At 42.5% G+C, this 20822-nt stretch overlaps 2 protein-coding genes across 3 annotated transcripts in view; one reads left to right on the forward strand and one right to left on the reverse strand.

Annotated features, from left to right (window-relative positions):
* CCDC18 (coiled-coil domain containing 18) overlaps positions 1–5937 on the reverse strand; it is a 41203-nt gene extending 35266 nt beyond the window's left edge. Inside the window, exons 1-5 of one of the 2 annotated variants that reach the window (XM_075833198.1) lie at positions 5602–5848; positions 5198–5332; positions 4835–4979; positions 3582–3761; positions 1853–1962 (exon numbers count right to left, since the gene is read on the reverse strand). In XM_075833198.1, coding sequence (XP_075689313.1) covers positions 1853–1962; positions 3582–3761; positions 4835–4979; positions 5198–5316 — 554 coding nt within the window. In that variant the 5' untranslated portion in view covers positions 5317–5332; positions 5602–5848. The other variant, XM_075833197.1, reaches the window with a different exon arrangement.
* Positions 5938–6368: 431 nt separating this feature from the next.
* Positions 6369–17866, forward strand: TMED5 (transmembrane p24 trafficking protein 5). Its single transcript, XM_075833199.1, has 4 exons — positions 6369–6904; positions 12122–12219; positions 12301–12484; positions 15520–17866. The coding sequence occupies exons 1-4, from the start codon at positions 6734–6736 to the stop codon at positions 15736–15738; spliced, it is 672 nt and encodes a 223-aa protein (XP_075689314.1). The 5' UTR covers positions 6369–6733; the 3' UTR covers positions 15739–17866.
* The last annotated feature ends 2956 nt before the right edge of the window (positions 17867–20822 follow it).

Consider the following 20822-nt stretch of genomic DNA (forward strand, 5'->3'; position numbering starts at 1 on the left):
GTCTGTCAGGGCTCCGTTCCAACGGAAAGCTCAGACGAAACGTCGGAACGGAGCCCTAGTGCAGATGGGAACGAAGCCTTATCCAGGCAATCCTGAGCTCAGCCCTGTAAAAGGGAATGCCGCGGAGCTCAGGATGATAAACCAGGAAGCAGCTTCTTCACTCTGCTGATCAGCAGGGGGAAGGTCCTGGAGTTCTGACCCCTACTGATCAAAAGGTTTTTTAAAAATTTTAGTCACAAAAAAACATTATGTGGGAATTTATATTATAAACAAAGTGCGTAACTAAAAAAACCAGAATAATGCTAAAAAAACTATTTCTAAATTTTTGTCCTCTACTAACAATGTAAAGTCAACCTCAGAATTGGAGGAATACCAACATATTAGGGAATATTTATTTTTTTCTGCTGCAAACAATCTGAAAAGCGAGCAGGATAGCAGAAGGGGAAACCTACTAATTTCCAGGCCATCAATCTATATCCTGAGATCCACTGACAAATTAAAGACCACTATAAAACGGCTGAGAATGCATGTGATTTTTTTTAATGGGGAGAGGAGAATGAGCCGTTGTGAGATCCCTCTGGCAGCCGCTTCTCTCTTGTGGGAACAAAGGATTGGGCATGCTAAATGCTTCTTTCGCCCGACATCTGTTATGTGTATGGCCACCTTAACCCTAAACCAAAAGGTACATAATTGAAATGCACCTTCAATGTCAGATGAAATTTACAAGCAGCAGATCCGAATATCAGCTGTATATATCGGTCATATACTTTATTGAAGGACCACAGAGATTTTGCACAACTTCTAACATGTCATAGAAACAAAGCAGAAGTGGTGCTGTGTGGGAGAATGGACGCTGAGATCCCCCACGATCATCAGTGTGTGACCCTCCGGCTCTTGTCTTCCGTAGACAAAATGATGGCCCTTATTCAACTATCTGAGGATTGCTGAGAAAAAATTAATGGAGGCAATAGGGAATGGCCCTCAGCAGTGTAGCTCATTCACTCTAGCGATCAGTGGGGTCTCAGTAACCAGACCCCACAATTACAACTTCTGGCATGTCTCTATAACATGCCAAATCTTGTTCAAAATCGCAGTGAACCGCTAGTCATCCCTTCCTCCATTGTTTAGGTGTAGCCAGCAAAAATCGCCTGGTCTCCTGCTCACTGTGTTAATTTACATGAAGCATCTCTCTATATTTCATATTTACTGTGAGGATTCAGCACAACAGTTAATCTACTAGAGTAATAATGTTGTGTAATTCAAAAAGCGCTCACAGCGAATACAGAAAAAGAAGAAGTGAAGAATTACGCAGGAGAGAATATCTGCTGGCTTATATAAACAGGGCACAGAAAGTTCATTGTAGCAGATTTACTACTGCAAGTTACATTTGCCTACTTTCAGGCTAGGGCTACACAGCAACTTTGGCTGTGACACAGGTCGCGTGGCCAAAGATCGCTGTTTGTCCCTGCGTCCATCGTACATAAAGTCAATGTAGCCGCATTGCGACGCACAGGTTGCCAAGACCACGATCCGTCTATAGCAAAAAATCCAAACCTGCTGGATTTCTTGCAATTGTCGGGTCGCGGTAACATGCAAGTCGCAACGCGGCCGCATTGACTTTAGTTACGTGCGATGCACACAGGGGCACACAGCAATCTTTGGCTGTACAACCTGTGTTGCGGTCAAAGTCGCTGTGTAGCCCTGGCCTTAATTCAGATGCTTTCCTATAATTAATCGTGATTGTGCTTACAGATTTAATAACTGGTGAGTCCCAGGAAATTACAGCATGCACCGTGGTGCTGGTTATAAAGAAAACATTTGTGGACAAGTGAGGTGTCCACAAAATTATTACCTCAGGGCCTTCTCTTGTGCTTCAGATTCTGCTTCCAGGCTTGCAACCTGTTCCTCAAGCTCCGGGATTCTGGATGCACGAAATCCAAAAGCAGATTCATAAACATGGACCTGAAAAATAATACATTCAGATAAACACACATTAGAAAATTAGAATAGATAAATTGATGGTTAGTTCAACATTCCTAGAATCCATATATCCTCTTTACATTAGATAGCAGTTATCTGAGTAACCGGCCACAACCAATCCATCCGACCTGCGCAGGACGACAATAACGAAAGATACGTAACCGAGCACACATTCTGGTTTAGAAAGTTTTTCGTGTGCCAACTCTCTGGAACCCCTTTCTGCCACAGCAATTTTTTTAATTTTCCTCCCTGCATTCCAAGAGCCATAACGGTCTTATTTTACTGTTGATACAGCTGTACGAGGGCTTGTTTTTTTGCGGGACCTATTGTCGTTTTTAACGGCCATAAACGTATTGTACCATAAAATGTAAACAAGTCATTCATGGGAGGGAATGGGGAAAAAAATATGAATTCCTGTATTGTTTTTGAGTTTTGCGGCGTTCACTATGTGGTAAAAACGACATATTAACTTTATTCTGAGGGTTGATACGATTACGGCGATACCAAATTTATTTCGTTTTTCTTTCGCTACCACTTTTGCAAAATAAAAATCATTCGTTATTTTAGGGTGAACATGACTTTTTGATCACTTGTTATTCCATTTTTTTTAGGAAGGTGAAATGATTGAAAAACAGCAATTCTGGCATTTTTCATTATTATTATATTTCTTATTTGCGGCATTCAGTTTGCGGGATAAATAATTTGATATTGTAATAGTTCAGACCTTTACGGACACGGCGATACTAATTACAGTATAGTTTTGTTAATATTTTTAATTTCCTATCTTAGAAAAAACTTTAAACTCAATTTTGTTTTTTGTGTCCCACTAGGGAACTCGAGCAAGCGATCATTGGTACAATACACTGCAATGCAGTATAATGTACTTTCACCACTCTCCTATTACAACCTGTCTCGGGCAGGGATTAATAGGAGGACCAACATGGCAGACCTGGGGGCCTTCATTAGGCCCCCAGGATGCTATGACAACCATAGCCACCCCACGATCACGTTGCAGGGGGCCAGTGGGATGGCGGAGGGGGCCACCCCTTTTTAATGGCTTTATGTTATGGTTGCTATTGACCTTGGTATCTAATCTGATCCTGGCCGTTCCAATGAGGTACCCGTTCTATATACCCTCTTCCCGGCTATGATGTACAGTTACGTCGAATGTTGGGAAGGGATTAACAATGAGTGCTTCCATTCACAGGGGAACTACAACCCCAAATCATATTCTATTCAATGGCCGACCACGCAGCCTGAAAAAAAAAAAAGTCAGGTGGAGCCAACAGGAGTCGGAGTGACGCAGCGCTTTCCTGGTGTTGTCGCCACTTTGTTCTAGCGATTGTGTGGATCATAGCGATCGATATAACTGGGTAGGAAAGTGCAACAAATTAGGCTACTCTGGGGTAAAGGAAACTAAATGCGGGTGTGAACAGAGCCTTACTGATATTCTCAACATAACTAATATAGCGCCACATTCCGATTACTAGCAGTGACTTGGCACATTATTTGTCTTTCTAATTAATTTCCATAATAAAGTTTGCATTTTTTTTCCCCTCCCCATAAAAAAATTAAATAGAATATTAAAGGCTAACAGTTACATCAAAAGTTTGCTTGGGTGATGGCTTTGATTTGCACTTTGTAACTTCCAGCTGCACAGATTCTATTCGATTCCTAAGCGAGTGGTTTTGTAATGTCAAAGCAGCATTTTGTTCCTGAAGGCTAAACAATTTGTCTCTCAACTTCTTATTCTCGTGTTCAGCGTTCCTCAGTGACGCAGTCTGCAATAGAAAAAAACTCATCGTTTTACACACGCAAACAAAAGACCTCTAATTAGACAGATCTGTAGCTTTGCATGAGCAGGAAAGTGTTTGCCTATGAAAGTATATTAGGGTTTAGCAAGCACATAATACAATTCAATTCTATCATTGTCGTCTATGGACTGGAAAATCTGTGTGTTCAGTTACGTAACATCTGGTATCCTCTTTGTGACGACCGTCTCTTAAAGGGAAGGTGTCATGAATTTATTTTTATCATATTGCTTTTAGTATGATAAAAAAATAAAATGTATTTGTGTTCTACTTTTTTGTAATTTTTACTTCTCTATGGGGGCTGCCATTTTTTTTTTTCATCTCTGTATGTGTCGATTAACGACACATACAGAGATGGAATACGGCACATACATCCCCATAGAGAATGCGAATGGGAGCCGTTCCATTCTCTGCAGCGTACACCGTCTGTGTGGGAATGGCGCATGCGCCACTCCCACACAGACCAAAACGAAGCTCGTTCGTAGAGTGAAATCCGGCGCCATTTTCATGTGGACCGGAAGCTGCTGCCGGACAGTCAGATGACGACTTCCGGCCATATGTTCAAGGCAGCGAAGACGCAAGGTATAGGAGCGGAGACGGCAGGAAAGTTATGTTTGTGTATGTGATGTGTGTGTATGTTCATGTTATACTGTGTGATTACCAGTGTATCTAATCCTCCTACACTGTGCAGTCGCTCAGAAAATGGCGGCACACAGTGTAGGAGGTTTGAAGATTCAACCTTCTCCTGGCACTAGCCAGAATAAGGGAGGGGGGATTGTGTGAACACACTAGAGCGAGTGTGTCTACCCCAAATTTGCAGCATAAAGCAATGAGGTTGCTTTACCACATTGACCATGCTACAATTTTGGGAACTGCTCCCTCTAGTGACCAGCACATGGAAATGTTATAAATTAAAATCTAATTTATAATATTTCCTGACTTGTGAAAAAATTAAAACAATGTGTAATCACTTAAATAATAACGGTTTAACTAAAAAAAGAAAAAATATTTCTAGCGACACATTCCCTTTAAGAAGCACACACCTGATCACGACCTGTCCTAAGGAAATCACCTCCAGTCGAAAACATGGCGTTCTTCTGTTTAGGCGCACAGTGACTCGGCTGTCCAAGATCTTCCAATGTCAAGACCAAGGGAGCTCTGCTCAGGGACCGCTCGTCTCCACTGTCACTGAAGGAACAAAAATAAGATGACATGATGAGAACGGAGACGCTTGTCCTTGGGAGTGGACAACTTAGGAAGAGGCTACAGATTCATGTGGTATGTGTTTAGGGAACGTTGCGTTGCTCCTCAGCCCATGGTTGTAGGAATTGGTGGGGTCCTACACCAAAGACCCCCACTGATCTTATCTTCTGATTCTTCTCTATTTCTAGAGGTTGAACACGTACCTGGAGAAACGTCCTAAGTCACGTGACGTGTTTTCTGGCTGCATTGACGGTTTGTTAACTGAATTGAGGCTTTTTCCATATACGCGTTTCTTTTGGTATCTTGATGCACTGGATTCCATGTCACTGCGGTTCTCTCTACAGAAAAAAAATAACAGACTGATTTTTACTACTAAAAAATGCCGCCATAGAACTTCACTGACATAAGACAGGAAAGCATGGACGCATAGACCTGGGGTTACATCTCCACTAGACCACCAAGGATAAAGCTGAAGAACTAATTACAAGCTACTGATAATCAGACAAACGATACAGACTACAGATGACAGCTACAGACGACAGCTAGAGTCGGAATACAGACTTTACCACTGACCATTAGATACAAAGTTCCTAAACATGCCACTTACCACCGGGTACCAGACACTATACCATAGACCAGTCCCTATGATTTATTGACCACTGGGTACAAAACGTGCCATCTGTATAGTGAGTGGTGACCCCTCAGCACAGTACCAATAAGCTGCAGTAAAGCTTAGGAAGATCTGCAGCAGGACATCAGGAGCCTCCAGAGCGCTAAGTACTGGACCAGCTGGGAACCCACAAGTATCCACCTAGAAAAGTACAGGGGTCTGTGACCCAAAACTACTCCAGCACCTCTCACCAGAACAAGCAGCCGTCCTCCATTCAACCCCTCTCCATTGCATGTTAACAACGTCCACAACACTAACAAGCTCCGCCCTCACATCCCAGCCCGCTGCCCCTCCTAAACGGAATGCTGACAGTCTACATACTGATTGGCTAGAACCGCATAGCGTCACGTTCCCGCCTTTCTCTAAAAAGCCAATCGCTGCTTTGACCGTTGGATAGACTGTGGGGCGACGCCGTACGATCTCCGTGGAGACGATTCAATATTCCATATCTTTATTGATTCCGAACGGAAGCTAACAGAGCAGATTTTCTTATGACTAGGCGCCTTCCTTTCGTTTTCAGTACATTAAAAACCAGGCACGGTTAGAATATAATACTATTTCTTTATTCTATGGAAGCGTGAGAATTTGTCGGCGTATGGTGCGTTGGGGGAATTGTAGTTTTCACTTGCTCATAAACAGGCTTGGATTTTAATCTGATAAAAATCTCGGGTTTCAAGTAGGACCGTTTTAGGAGCAGGGTAGAAGTGACGAGTCCTGAGAAGCTGGAGAGCCACGTATTGTATACAATGATTCTAATGGACCGTTAATAATTTATCTGAGAACTACATTACCCACAATTCCACATTCCATTTAAAGCCCGATTGCCCCTTTTGAACTTGCAGCTAGTAGGAGGGGGACCATGGACGGGTGTGATAGGCTTATTTAGGAGTGGAGTAATTTCCCTCCTGGGGGTACAGATGACAGGGTTACACTGGTGATTGGCTGCAGTGCACTCTTCCGGGCACAACCCACATGTGGGAGAGGAGTTTCAGTACATGCTCCCTGCACTTTCTATGTAGCTGGGGTACAGCGGTGGAAAGAGCTGGCAGCGGGCACTGATTCTGCTGGCATGGGGAAGGCAGCGCTGATCACACTGCTAGCCACGTTATACGCCGTGCAGCGCTGCTGGAGCTTCTCCCAGTCTGTGGATAATGACTTCACCTTCACCCTCCCTGCCGGGCGGAAGGAGTGTTTCTTCCAGACGATGAAGAAAGATGCCACCCTCGAGATAGAGTACCAGGTACGACGCGCTGCCACCCACACCCGCTGTATATGGACTGCCAGGCGAGCATTCTTTCTCGTGTATTGTTGATCATAGGAAACCCCCTTGAACAGATGATCACAGGGACTTACATTGTCCGGAGACCATCAGGGTCACGGGACACATAACCGCAGAGTAACGATCATTATATGTTTCTAGTCCTCAGTTATGCCAATGATCCGACTGTCCTTTAAATGACCCCATTAAATGTAAACCTCAATGAGCCTCACAATGACTTATCCAGGACCGGTTTAAAATTCAATGATTCTGATCAATTTGAAATCTGTCTGATAAACGTTTACCACTTTTGATCATTGTCTCCAACAGTTTTAATACATTGCAATGGTTAACATTACAGGCGCTACTTATACAATATATTGGCACCATAAAAGCCCCCCCCCCCCCCCCCCCCCCCATAAAAATCAAAACAACATAATTTGCCTGGAAATCCAGCACTGGGTCCGGGTCTCCATCTTCCTCTCCTGGGCTGTCAAAACTAGAATATTTGTGGCCGAGCTGACCGCACTTGTTTCCTGTAAGGCCAGAATCACACACACTGTTTTGGTGCAGTTTTTGGCTCAGGGTTTTTTTTAACCAAACACCGGAATGGACATAAAATAAATAAAAATGCTTCAGTCTTTTCTTTATACTTTCCTGCCTTTTGGATCCAACTTTGTCACAAAATATTGCATTGAAACTCCATGTGTGCCCTTCGTGACACTGCTGGGAACACAATATAGGTGTAAGATGGAAACAAGAGTATAAAATGTAAGCAAATTAAAAATAGTTTTAATCTTCAAAAATATTAGAATTATATTATGTGGACCGTCAAGCTTCATAGGAACAGATGGCAAAGTAAAACAAGGCGGTAACTTTATGACGGCCAATGAAAAGTTGCAACATCACGCTATTAGAATTCTGCATTCTTTGTTTCGTTCTCTGATGTTTCTGTATTTCACTACAATGCTCAAGACAGATCAGCTATTAAATAAATGTTTTTCGCTCTTCTATAAGCAAAGCAAAAGTTGTTGTCCCATTCCCCTTATTAGGTTAGTGTGATGGGGAGAGGACTCAGCGCTATCATGTATTAAATGAAGGACCATTACCGTGTAATATTACATTTGCCCTACATTAAGAAATTTAGTACAATCCCTTTTATTGTTTTATAAGTTCTGCAATTTTCCAACATACTTTGTTTATCAATTTCTCACCATTTTCAAGTTCTGTTTGCTGTCAGTGAAGAACATTCTTATTTACATCCAATGTTTCGAACCTCTAGAGACCAAAGGCAAGCTAAAGTATTAGGTCTGTAGTTTTAGACTAGATACAGTGGAGGAAATAAGTATTTGATCCCTTGCTGATTTTGTAAGTTTGCCCACTGTCAAAGTCATGAACAGTCTAGAATTTTTAGGCTAGGTTGATTTTACCAGTGAGAGATAGATTATATATATAAAATAAAAAAAAGAAAATCACATTGTCAAAATTATATATATTTATTTGCATTGTGCACAGAGAAATAAGTATTTGATCCCCTACCAACCATTGAGAGTTCAGCCTCCTCCAGACCAGTTACACGCTCCAAATCAACTTGGTGCCTGCATTATAGACAGCTCTTACATGGTCACCTGTATAAAAGACTCCTGTCCACAGACTCAATGAATCAGTCTGACTCCAACCTCTACAACATGGGCAAGACCAAAGAGCTTTCTAAGGATGTCGGGGACAAGATCATAGACCTGCACAAGGCTGGAATGGGCTACAAAACCATAAGTAAGACGCTGGGTGAGAAGGAGACAACTGTTGGTGCAATAGTAAGAAAATGGAAGACTTACAAAATGACTGTCAATCGACATCGATCTGGGGCTCCATGCAAAATCTCGCTTCGTGGGGTATCCTTGATCCTGAGGAAGGTGAGAGCTCAGCCGAAAACTACACGAGGGGAACTTGTTAATGATCTCAAGGCAGCTGGGACCACAGTCACCAAGAAAACCATTGGTAACACATTACGCCGTAATGGATTAAAATCCTGCAGTGCCCGCAAGGTCCCCCTGCTCAAGAAGGCACATGTACAGGCCCGTCTGAAGTTTGCAAATGAACATCTGGATGATTCTGAGAGTGATTGGGAGAAGGTGCTGTGGTCAGATGAGACTAAAATTGCGCTCTTTGGCATTAACTCAACTCGCCGTTTTTGGAGGAAGAGAAATGCTGCCTATGACCCAAAGAACACCGTCCCCACTGTCAAGCATGGAGGTGGAAACATTATGTTTTGGGGGTGTTTCTCTGCTAAGGGCACAGGACGACTTCACCGCATCAATGGGAGAATGGATGGAGCCATGTACCGTCAAATCCTGAGTGACAACCTCCTTCCCTCCACCAGGACATTAAAAATGGCTCGTGGCTGGGTCTTCCAGCACGACAATGACCCGAAACATACAGCCAAGGCAACAAAGGAGTGGCTCAAAAAGAAGCACATTAAGGTCATGGAGTGGCCTAGCCAGTCTCCAGACCTTAATACCATCGAAAACTTATGGAGGGAGCTGAAGATCCGAGTTGCCAAGCGACAGCCTCGAAATCTTAATGATTTACAGATGATCTGCAAAGAGGAGTGGGCCAAAATTCCATCTAACATGTGTGCAAACCTCATCATCAACTACTAAAAACGTCTGACTGCTGTGCGTGCCAACAAGGGTTTTGCCACCAAGTATTAAGTCTTGTTTGCCAAAGGGATCAAATACTTATTTCTCTGTGCACAATGCAAATAAATATATAGAATTTTGACAATGTTATTTTTTTTTATATAATCTATCTCTCACTGGTAAAATTAACCTAGCCTAAAAATTCTAGACTGTTCATGTCTTTGACAGTGGGCAAACTTACAAAATCAGCAAGGGATCAAATACTTATTTCCTTCACTGTACAACCAAAGCGAGTACATTTTACCTACCCAGACCACAGTCCAAAGGAAGAGGCAGCCCTCCAGTAATATAGAAAAATCTATTTATTCACCCAACATACAGGCCACACATTACCTACACAAATACTCAGTTCACATATGTGGCGCGGGATCCATTAGGCGTTTCCGCAGCACATTCTGTTGTTTTTAACGGGAAAAATAGCACTGCATGCAGCGCTGTTCTTCTCGTCAAAGTGACAGACCCCTCAGAATAATGCATCAGGTGTCATTATTAGGGTAAGTTCACACGCAGTGTTCAGCCGTATTTCGGGCGTTAACGCCTCGAAATACTCCTTGAAAAACGCTAGTGAGATGCCGACAAACATCTTCTCATTGAAGTCAATGGGAAAAGCTGTGTTTAGTTCAGACAGGGCGTCTTTTTATGCTGCCGTTTTAAAATACGGCGTATAAAAAGACGCCACGTAAAAAGGAGCATGTCACTTCTTGAGCCGTTTTTGGGACTGTTTTTCATAGGGTCGATTGAAAAAATCCACAAAAAACGTTCTGCCTCCAAAAACGTTTGAAAGTCAGAGGCTGTTCTCCATTGAAAACCGCTCTGTCATTTTTCAGCCGTTTTTAATTGTGCGTGTGAACATACCCATAAAGGGCTTGTCCAGGTTGGGGGCTGTTTTCTATACTGATAATCTATCCACAGGATAGGTCATCAGTATATGATTGGTGGACGTCTGACACCCAGACCCTGCACTGATCAGCTGTTCCAGCTGCCTCCAGGAGCCGGATGTTATGCAGGGGTCAGCTGGAAGCAGAAGGCTCCAGTCACTGTATAGCTTTTGGCACCGACCCCCGTCATATCTTCCGGCAGCCGGAACAACTGATTGGTCCGGGTGTCGGAGACCCACCGATTTGTGTACTGATGGATAGATCATCCGCATAAAACGGCAGCCCCCCCAACCTGGAAAACCCCTATAAGCTCTCCACACATGTTACAGATATTTTGTAGATTTCACCCTTTACAATGTATAAGGTGAAATCCAATCGCGGCATATTTTTTCTGCAGTGTCTGGACGTAGCCAGTGCTGAACTACAGACAACCCACCTGCTTGGCAGCTAGTATGAATGTCTTAATGGGAGAAGAGGGCAGCCGTAGAGTTTGTAGATCATTGGAATTTTTGGGAGGTTTGTGAATACAATAATAGATCAAATATTTTTGGATTCATTTGCATTTGTTACATATTGTGTTTCAGTGTTCATGTAGCACTCCAATAATTGTACATTTCTTCTGTAGATCTTACCTCCAGGGTTATTATAACAACCTATTGGTTACGTTCGTGATCATCTTTCTTTTAGTGTATGTATGTATGTGTGTGTATAAATATATAGATGTGTGTGTATAAATATAGATATAGAAAAAAAGCAGAGGATTGGAGCAGCACTGTGAACAAATGCCTGACTAGGCTGGTGCAAAGCTTCAAAAATAAAGGAGTGACCTCTCCTTATGTGTTAGATATCCAAAAAAGAGAATGTGAAGCAGCACTCAAATAAAGTGAATTTATTCATCCAACATGGAACCACAACGTTTCACCTCCTCTATGAAGGCATTTGAAAATGCCTTCATAGAGTAGGTGAAACGTTGTGGTTCCATGCTGGATGAATAAATTCACTTTATTTGAGTGCTGCTTCACGTTCTCTTTTTTGGATATATATATATATATATATATATATATTCGATCTCTCTCGATCTAGAGCCAGATCTTTTTTGGATATCTAACACATAAGGAGAGGTCACTCCTTTATTTTTGAAGCTCCGCACCAGCCTAGTCAGGCATTTGTTCAGTGTTGCTCCAATCCTTTGAGATATATATATAATATATAGCAAACTCCAATATACAGGTCAGCACTCCAAGTTTAGTGAAAAAATTGATCTTTTTAATCACCTCATGCGCAGCGTTTCAGCCCTGCTCAATGGGGCCTTTCTCAAGCTTGAGAAAGGCCCCATTGAGCAGGGCTGAAACGTTGCGCATGTGGTGATTAAAAAGATCCATTTTTTCACTGAACTTGGAGTGCTGACCTGTATATTGGAGTTTGCTGTGTATTTTGGGACGCTGGTCGTGTGTCTGAACAGATACTTGTGCACCCTACACTGGAAGAACGGTGCTGCTTTTACTTTGCTTTTTCTATATATATATATATATATATGTGTGTGTTTGTATATTATTTTAGTAAAATGAGTGTATATTGCCCCAGTGCATTTAATGTTTTTTTTTTTTTTTTTTTATGTATAGGTCTTAGATGGCGCAAGTTTAGACATTGATTTCTACCTCTTTTCTCCAAATGGAGACCTACTCCTATCTGAGGAACGTCAGTCCGATGGCGTCCACACGTAAGTATCATAAGACTGCTGCAGGGGGGGAAATAATTATTCTTACAGCAGAATTTGTACAAGTTTCATCTTCTCACGCAGGCTGGAGACTGTAGATGGAGACTATGAATTCTGTTTTGACAACACCTTCAGCCATATATCTGAGAAGGTGATCTTCTTTGAACTGATATTGGATCATATGAATGAAGAAGGGGTAGAACAAGAAGATTGGAAGAATTATGTCATCGGCACAGATCTCTTGGATATGAAGCTGGAGGACATACTGGTTGGTATAATTTGTAATGTGTCTAAGGCCGGGATTTTGCTTTCATTCTGATTTGCCTTCTATACTTAACCCTGGGGAATAATGCAGATGCAGATACCAAATCTTATTTTCTTGAGTGTGAATGAGGTATAAAAACCCCATTCAAATACATAGTCAGTGGAATCTGCGCTTAAATCCTGGCGGAATCCGGAACGTGTGAACATGGCGTTTAGTATAATTGAGAAAAAGTAAAGAGATATTAGTATAAACTTTTAGGGAGGGTGGACAGAGTCCAAAACGTTAAGCTTCAGTAGCAAGAGTAAACGTTCTTTAATTCTTATTTGACATACAGTATATAGCGTTCATATTTGTTGTTGGAGTACGTTTACTGCCGCTGACAGCCTCTCCTATTGTAATATTTCATTTATCTTTTTATAATTAAAGCTACGCTAAGTAAACCTATTATATATACAGACATGGGTGTTACTGCTTACATGAAGAATTACAGACAAGCCTTTGTTACAGAAGTCCCACGTGTAAGAAAATGGGACTTGTTATCTCCAGTGACCTTTCCAATGCCGGATATTGTGCGAGATCTATAAGTTTCAAATCTTCATATATAAAAAAACTACTGTTAGGTTGTGTTTGTGCCGGTGGCTTCAAGCACAATAAAAATCGAAGAGTTTGTATGACTTTTTCACGTGGGTCTGTGGTGCTGTACTGCAATGTACTTAAAACTGCTACTATGTGAACACAATTGGGAAATCTTACTTTTGTTCTCGCGCCATGACAATTGTTACGGCTGCGGTGTAATAAACACCACTGTTGCATTCATTATGTCGTGACGGATATCATGTCATCATCTGACCTGATGACTGGCTTTATGTTATGGGTGGCACATGACATCGTGAATGCAGCAATTACATAAAACACATGTAAGTTAAAGGCAGGCCGGGTGGGCGTTGTGGTTGCGGCAATTGTACAACGCCGGGAGCCTCTCATGCAAAGCTTTAGCCTTTGAGAGAAACTTCGCTTTTAGGGTAGGAACACACTAGGCGTAAACAATACAGATTTTTCGCAACAGATTTCATTGCGGAAAATCTGCAGCGTATTACAGTAGCAGCAGTGTGGGTGGGATTTCAACAAATCTCACCCCCCCCCCCATACAGCGGAAAAAAAACAGCCAAAAAAAACGCACATAAATTGACCCACGGTGTGGTTTTTTTCATCCGCTGCATGTTCATTAATTCTGCGGAATCACTGCTCTTCTGTTGCAGGTTTTCCCCATTGAATTCAATGGGGTGCTTAAACCCGTAACAGTGGTGTGTGTTGCGACATTTGCGGCTGAATTGCAGCGATTTCCCCCCACAAAAATCACAAGTAAGGAAAAAAAATAAAAAATGACTGACCCAGGGAGTTCACCGCTCTTTCACCAATCCGGCCTCTTGGGACGATGTTTCCTCCCACGTGACTGCTGCAGCCAATCACAGGCTGTAGCAATCACATGGCCTGCAACGTCATCCCAGGAGGCCGGACTATGCACAGAAGAGAGGGATGGGGTAAGTATGAAAGGTTTTTGTTTTTTTCCCGGCGTTGCTTTTTGCAGCGTAAATTCTACCATGGTATTTCTGACGGCATTCCATGTGGTGTTCTGGGTGGATACGTTATTAGCTTGAAGCCGCATATCCGCCCTGAAGTGTGTGTGTGTGTGTGTGTGTGTGTGTGTGTGTGTGTGTGTGTGTGTGTGTGTGTGTGTGTGTGTGTGTGCGCACATGCAGCTAGAGTAACCCTTTAAGCATGCCTGTGATATACAAATTAATAATGGGACAAAGATGATTCAAAATAGAAACCAAATGTATGGACCTCTTGGTTGTTTTCCAGGTTTCTATGTATACGATAATTCCCAGTAAGAAAACATGTAAAGGTCTGTGTGGCATAACTGTTCGCAACTATAAAGGGAAGTAGATAGCTGATGTCGAGTATCTAGGTCCAATAGTATACTTCCTTCCATCTCAGACCATTACCAGTAACCAGGGAGGTTGAGGGGGTAAATAGAACCCCACAAACACTTCCCCAAATTGCATTGTCGAGTCCCCGACAACAGGGGGATTGTAAAGGGAAGTGTCCATATATATGTGTATATATATATGTGTGTATATATATATATATATATATATATATATATATATATATATATACACACACACACATGTATGTATAATACATAATGTATCATGAGCCAGGGCTGTAACAACAGCCCTGGTCATGAATGCGGTTGTAAGCAGGGCAGGACAATTAGCATTGCCCTGCTTTGTTTGGTAACCATGGAGACAGGAGATAGTTATCCCGTCTCCATTTCAAGTCTCCCGCGCGCACTGACTTTCTCGTGCAGGCGCTCATGAGTCGGCTGGTGATACATTATCACCATGCCGACCCATGCTAGCCAGGGGCGAGCGCCACATCCCCCGCTGCGAGCGTACCGACAGAGTTAAATAGCCCTGCGTCAGTACGCTGGAGAGCCGAAGCTAGCAGAAGACCAGCTGAGAGCTGCCTGCTTGCCTCACCAACACGAACGACTCACCTCTCTTCTCCAACGAATTGCTACGGCTTCTGCCTCTGCTCCACCAACAAGAGTCACGCTAAGTATCAAGTGTAGCAATAGCTACACTTAACCCTGTCTCCTCCTGCTGTAATCTTTGCTTTCCTGAGTTAACCCCTTGCTCTCCTTGAGTACTGTCCCAGCGCAGATGGCTGCCGTTATTGTGCCACAATTGTTGTGACCCGGCCGGAGGATCCGACCCGTTTAGTAAGTGGCTTTCGCCTCTTAATAAATGCCGAACTTTACTCCAATTTATCTTTCATTTAGAATGACGTATGAAACTCCGGTCTTGCCCCATTATCTTTATGTAATCTAGTTTTGAAGTAATGTGGATCAGTCTCCTGTAGAACAGAGATAAGTTATTAGGTCACTCTAATAACTTGAGTCCAGTCATCCAATTTGAGACTTTTTATTTTCTAACTATTTAATGACACTTTTCTTGTGTTTTTCTTATCAGGAAACCATCAACAGTGTCAAAGCAAGATTAGGTAAAAGCCTCCAGGTCCAGACTCTGCTGAAGGCCTTTGAAGCAAGAGATCGTAATATCCAGGAGAGTAACTACGATAGAGTAAATTTCTGGTCCATGGTCAACTTGGTAGTGATGGTTGTGGTGTGCGTCATGCAAGTATATATGCTGAAGAGTCTCTTTGAGGACAAGCGGAAAAGCAGACCTTGACTGTGAATTTACCATTTGATAGGAACTGAGCCAAGGATCGTGGGGGAAATAAACATGAATGAATGGATGGGGTCTTTATAACAGAGTTTGTATTTATAAGAGTTAGGGTATGTTCACACGTAGTCAACAAAAACGTCTGAAAATCCAGAGCTGTTTTCAAGGGAAAACAGACCCTGCTTTTCAGACTTTTTTTTACCAACTCGCATTTTTCGCTGCGTTTTTCGCGCCGTTTTCTACGTCCGTTTTTGGAGCTGTTTTCATTGGAGTCTATGAGAAAACAGCTCCAAAAACGTCCAAAGAAGTGTCCTGCACTTCTTTTGACGAGGCTGTATTTTTACGCGTCGTCGTTTGACAGCTGTCAAACGACGACGCGTAAATAACAGGTCGTCTGCACAGTACGTCGGCAAACCCATTCAAATGAATGGGCAGATGTTTGCCGACGTATTGGAGCTGTCTTTTCAGACGTAAAACGAGGCATAATACGCCTCGTATGCGTCTGAAATTTGGCCGTGTGAACATACCCTTATGCTTTCATTATAGATTTGCTAGTCTTGGTTTTAATCCCGATTATGTCTTATGTCTCATTTGGGTCCATGGAAGGAACTGCCCAATGGCAAAAAAAAATGCAACATTTATCACCTATTCACAGGACCGGTTATAAGTGTCTGAATGCTGGGGCCCCAACAATCACTAAAATGGAGTTCTTGAGCCCTTTGCGTTCATCCTCACTGCAAGATGGCAGTAAGAACTTCGAATGGAGTGGCATTTGAGCATGCATGGTGCTAGTCCCATAGATTCGGAATGGTGCTAGAGAGCCGAGTACAGCGCTCAGCTTTCCATCAACCCCATAAACCTTGGAGTGGCAGGGCGCATGCGCCTTACTGCAGGAGTGCAGTGAGGAGAAACTGAGGGGCTGGGGATCCCAGTTCCATTAATTGGTGGGGGCTCCCAGCAATCAGACAAACTTTAAAAGTGAACCTGTCACCAGCATTTCACCTATTCAACTTTACTTCTCCCTCACTGGCCGCTGCTATCAAAAGCTCATTGCCATTATCCCCTCTCCTAAACTCCTCCTCCAACGAAATAACGCTCTGCAAACATTTTGCGCCTTTTATCGTAATAATCCGGTGTCCCTTTGTGCGCACACACCAGAAGAGGACATCAATGCACAAGCATGGGATTTTGTGTGCTGGGGGAAGGCGAGGAGCTGTCAATCAAAAGTAAGGAGGCGGGGTAAACTCTGACAGACTTGAGGAATGAAGATCTGACTCTTTTATGCTCATTAGCATACGATGTGGGAACACTAAAAAGCTAAATACTAAAGCTACAGAGCTGACTAAGAAGACAATTATAGGTTACATAGAAATGATCTTTCACCCACTACCACCAGGTATTGCTGGTTTAATAGGTAAAATGCCGGTGACCGGTTCCTTTTAACCTAGCCTGTGTATAGGGGATATGTCTATTCTGGGAATACCCCTTTAACATAAAGTGTTGCATGAGATTGAAATAAAAACAAAAAACATGGCTATTCAGCAACAGACCCACTCATGACTATGGGCTGTGTCTGGTATTGCAGCTCTGTACAACTCCCTTAATACCATACAACTCCCTGTAAGGCCATGGCTACACAGACTCGTTCACATCTGCGTCGTGGGCTCCACCAGGGGAACTCCCGAACAGAAACCATAGCTTCTGTTAGCATTACCATTGATTTCAATGGTGACGCTTCCGTTGCTAATGGTTTCGGTTTGTCTCCGTTCCCTAAAGTTTCTTTTTTTACTGAATCAATAGCGTAGTCAACTGCGCTACTCTTTCCACAAAAAAAAACCCTGGCGACAAACAAACCATTTGCAACGGGAGCATTACCATTAAAATCAATAGTAATGCTGATGGAAAGCTATGGTTTCCGTTTGTGGGTTCTCCTGAGGGAACTCCGACGCAAATGTGAACGAAGCCTTACCTAGTTTAAAATTGTGACTTGCATATAATTTTGGCTTAATGCCTTAGTTTGTTTTACCATAGAAACTGATATGTTGTACTTCTGTTGCCTGTTCAAGCAACTTTTTATTTTACTTTATGAGCAAAAGTTATCTGCACAACTTTTTCTGATCGCATGAAAGTTTGGGGGGGGGGGGGGTGGGGGTGTTGCAATATAAATTCAAATTCATGTCCCATGAACCAATGTATTCCTATGGCACCTGCAAAGTACCAAATAAGATTCCCGTTATCTGTGAATTTACCCTTTTGCTTCTGAGACTTGTTACTTCAAGATGGAGGACTGTCTGAGGCTATGGTAGTTTAGCAAAAGATATTCAAACCTCACATAACTGTAGGTCAAATACTTCATATTATCCATATAGCGACTGTGACATCAGGAGGTTCCCGGGGCATAGCACTTATGCTCTGGCTGGGAAACTCCGGCATTGTAAGCGGCTGTCAACACTATCCATATATAGCTGATGTCAGGAGCTTCAGGTATCGCTCTGCCACAGCGTTCAGGTGATGTATTCTTCTGTGTGCCTATACAGTGAGATACATTGTAGTCTTCTGTCAGAGGTATACTCTATCTGGAGGGGGGCCTAAATCCTACAAGTGCATGTTACAATGAATCTTACTCTATGCGATTGACACTTACTTTTTTTTTTCCCTTACTCAAGACATTTACCTTGTGCTTTGTCTCATTTCATCATCCTGAATTACCCATCAGAGAAAAGCTTCAGCAATTCGCTGAACTGTTTTGTACAATGTACTTGATGCATAAAAACACAATTGAGACAGTAAAGGGGGTTTTACATTGGGCGATTATCGGGCAGACAATCTTTCATATAACGCGCATTGCCGTGTAAACGGGAACAATCAGCAGATGACCGAGCAAACGTTAATCATCTGCTGGTCGTATCGTTTTAAAGTGAAATATCGTCGTCTGCAGCACATGTCCCTGTGTAAACAGGGAGACGCGGTGCCGACGTGATACTGATGTATGGGGACAAACGATCAAAGTAACGACCGCTCGTCCCTATCTATAGCTCCGTGTGACAGGAGCAAACGAGCGCCGATCAACTACGTCTCGTTGATCGGCACTCGCTGCATTGGCCGCTTATTGGCCAGTGTAAAAGGGCCTTAATTCTCTGGGCTTATCCAATATGAACTATTCAGTCCATCTGTTTACAGGTATCCTCAAAGGCACAGAAAATGTCACATAGGCCACACAATTGTACTATTAAAAGGGATGCAATAAAATAAAACCAGGAACATATTTAGTGATTTGTAAAAAAAATAATAATTAAGAGGATCTTTTTAAATCGCAATAACTGAGCTTAGAATTAAGAAAGTGGACTTTGACTGCCTCTTCTGCAGATCTCCCATAGATCAGCATAACACATGACGTTCCAAAGCTACAGAGCAGAACAAATAGTGGATGTGTCCAGTGTATTCAGATTAATTCTCCAAACTGCTGTCATTTTATGTTGTGCTGGGGTGGAATTGATTTTAGCAAATTTCAGACATGCAGTTTGTCTTTTTACTGAAATATGAATTGTCACTTTCAAGTCATGCCTGTTACTATGTTTTTAAAAAATAAATAAAATAAAAACATTGTTTAGAGTCCTGCATAAGCATATATATATTTTTTTTTTAACTAAGTTTTTACATGGTTGCAACTATAACTTCTCTAACTTTTGTTGAATTTTTCTAAATTAAGTTAACTTCTAGAGACACTCCAGCGATTTTTTTTTCTACAGCTTGTACAGTGCACCTGGTAAAAGGATGGACAGGCTATTCTCTTACCGGGTGCTTTGTTTTAGTAATATCCCGAACGCAATGCGGTCACGTCACTGCAACCAGACTATTTATAGCGTCTGCTGTGTAAACTGGAAGATTCTCTATGGATTCCTATGAGACTTACTTTGAGCGTCTCATAGGAATGTATAGAGAGCCTTCTGGTCCACACAGCAGACGCTGTTTGAATACTTACTGTAAAATGCCTGGGAGCCCCATAAGAATAGAGTGGTAGTGCGCATGCTGGATAACCGTTTCTATGGGGCTGACGAAGATAGCGCTCTGCAGCCTCAAAGAAATGAATGGAGCGATGGCAGAGCATGCGCACTCCTGCTCAGTTCCTATGGGGCTCCCAGGAGAGACATGGTAAGCCCGTTTGTTGGGATCAGTGGGGGTCCCAGCATTTGGACCCCAACCGATCAGATATTTATAACCTATCCTGTGGATCGGTGATAAAGGGGTTTTCCCCCCATAATCATTGTTTAAGACCAGAAAATATATTTGCAATACTTTACCCTCCAGCCCCACAGTCAGCCCCCATTGAGCTGCTGTATACACTAGGCCTCAGCTGCACTGCATTTATAATGTTATGGTTGATAACGGTGTAAGCCACTCACTTCAGGGTGCAAGGACAGATCTATATTAAAACCGAGCTGCAACATTGAGACAGAACTGCCACATGATGTTCTGTCACCAGAGATGTCTTTACGGAGGTCTGGTATATACAGACTCCGTGCAGGTCAAAGGAAGTTTTCTGGTTCTTAAGAGAAAATGCTCCAATCTCAGACAACCCCTTAAATTGATTGTAAAATGACATAGGCTGATTAATGCAGCGATCATGAGTTAGGCCAGGTTTATGCCATTTAGTGGATCTTTGTGCAGAATCTGCAACACAGTACAATACAAGCATGTGAATGGAGTTTTACCAAATCCCATTCAGACTGTAGAATAGAATCAACTCGGATTTGTAATACTATGGGGGTATTTAAGAATAGCTTTACTCCTGTTTTCTGGTGTGAAGGTTGCAAATTATGGTACAGGCCATGTTTGCGGCTTTTTGTCATTTTATGCCATGCTCTACTTTCAGATTTACTATCATGCCAGAAACCGGTAGAAATTATAGCGATTTACTCCAGCTCGTAGGCGGTGTAGATGTCACTTTGTGGCTCAAACAGCCCAGGTGACGCTATGTTACCATGGAGCCTTAGTTATTTACATGGCCTCTTCTGCATAATTTCCAGAGCCTCCAGCTATCACTGGGCACAATTCTTGAGGCTTGTGATTCTTTGTGCAGCCTCAGTCAG

This window comes from Rhinoderma darwinii, chromosome 7, assembly GCF_050947455.1.
Source record: "Rhinoderma darwinii isolate aRhiDar2 chromosome 7, aRhiDar2.hap1, whole genome shotgun sequence".
In the NCBI taxonomy this organism is placed as follows: Eukaryota; Metazoa; Chordata; class Amphibia; order Anura; family Rhinodermatidae; genus Rhinoderma; species Rhinoderma darwinii.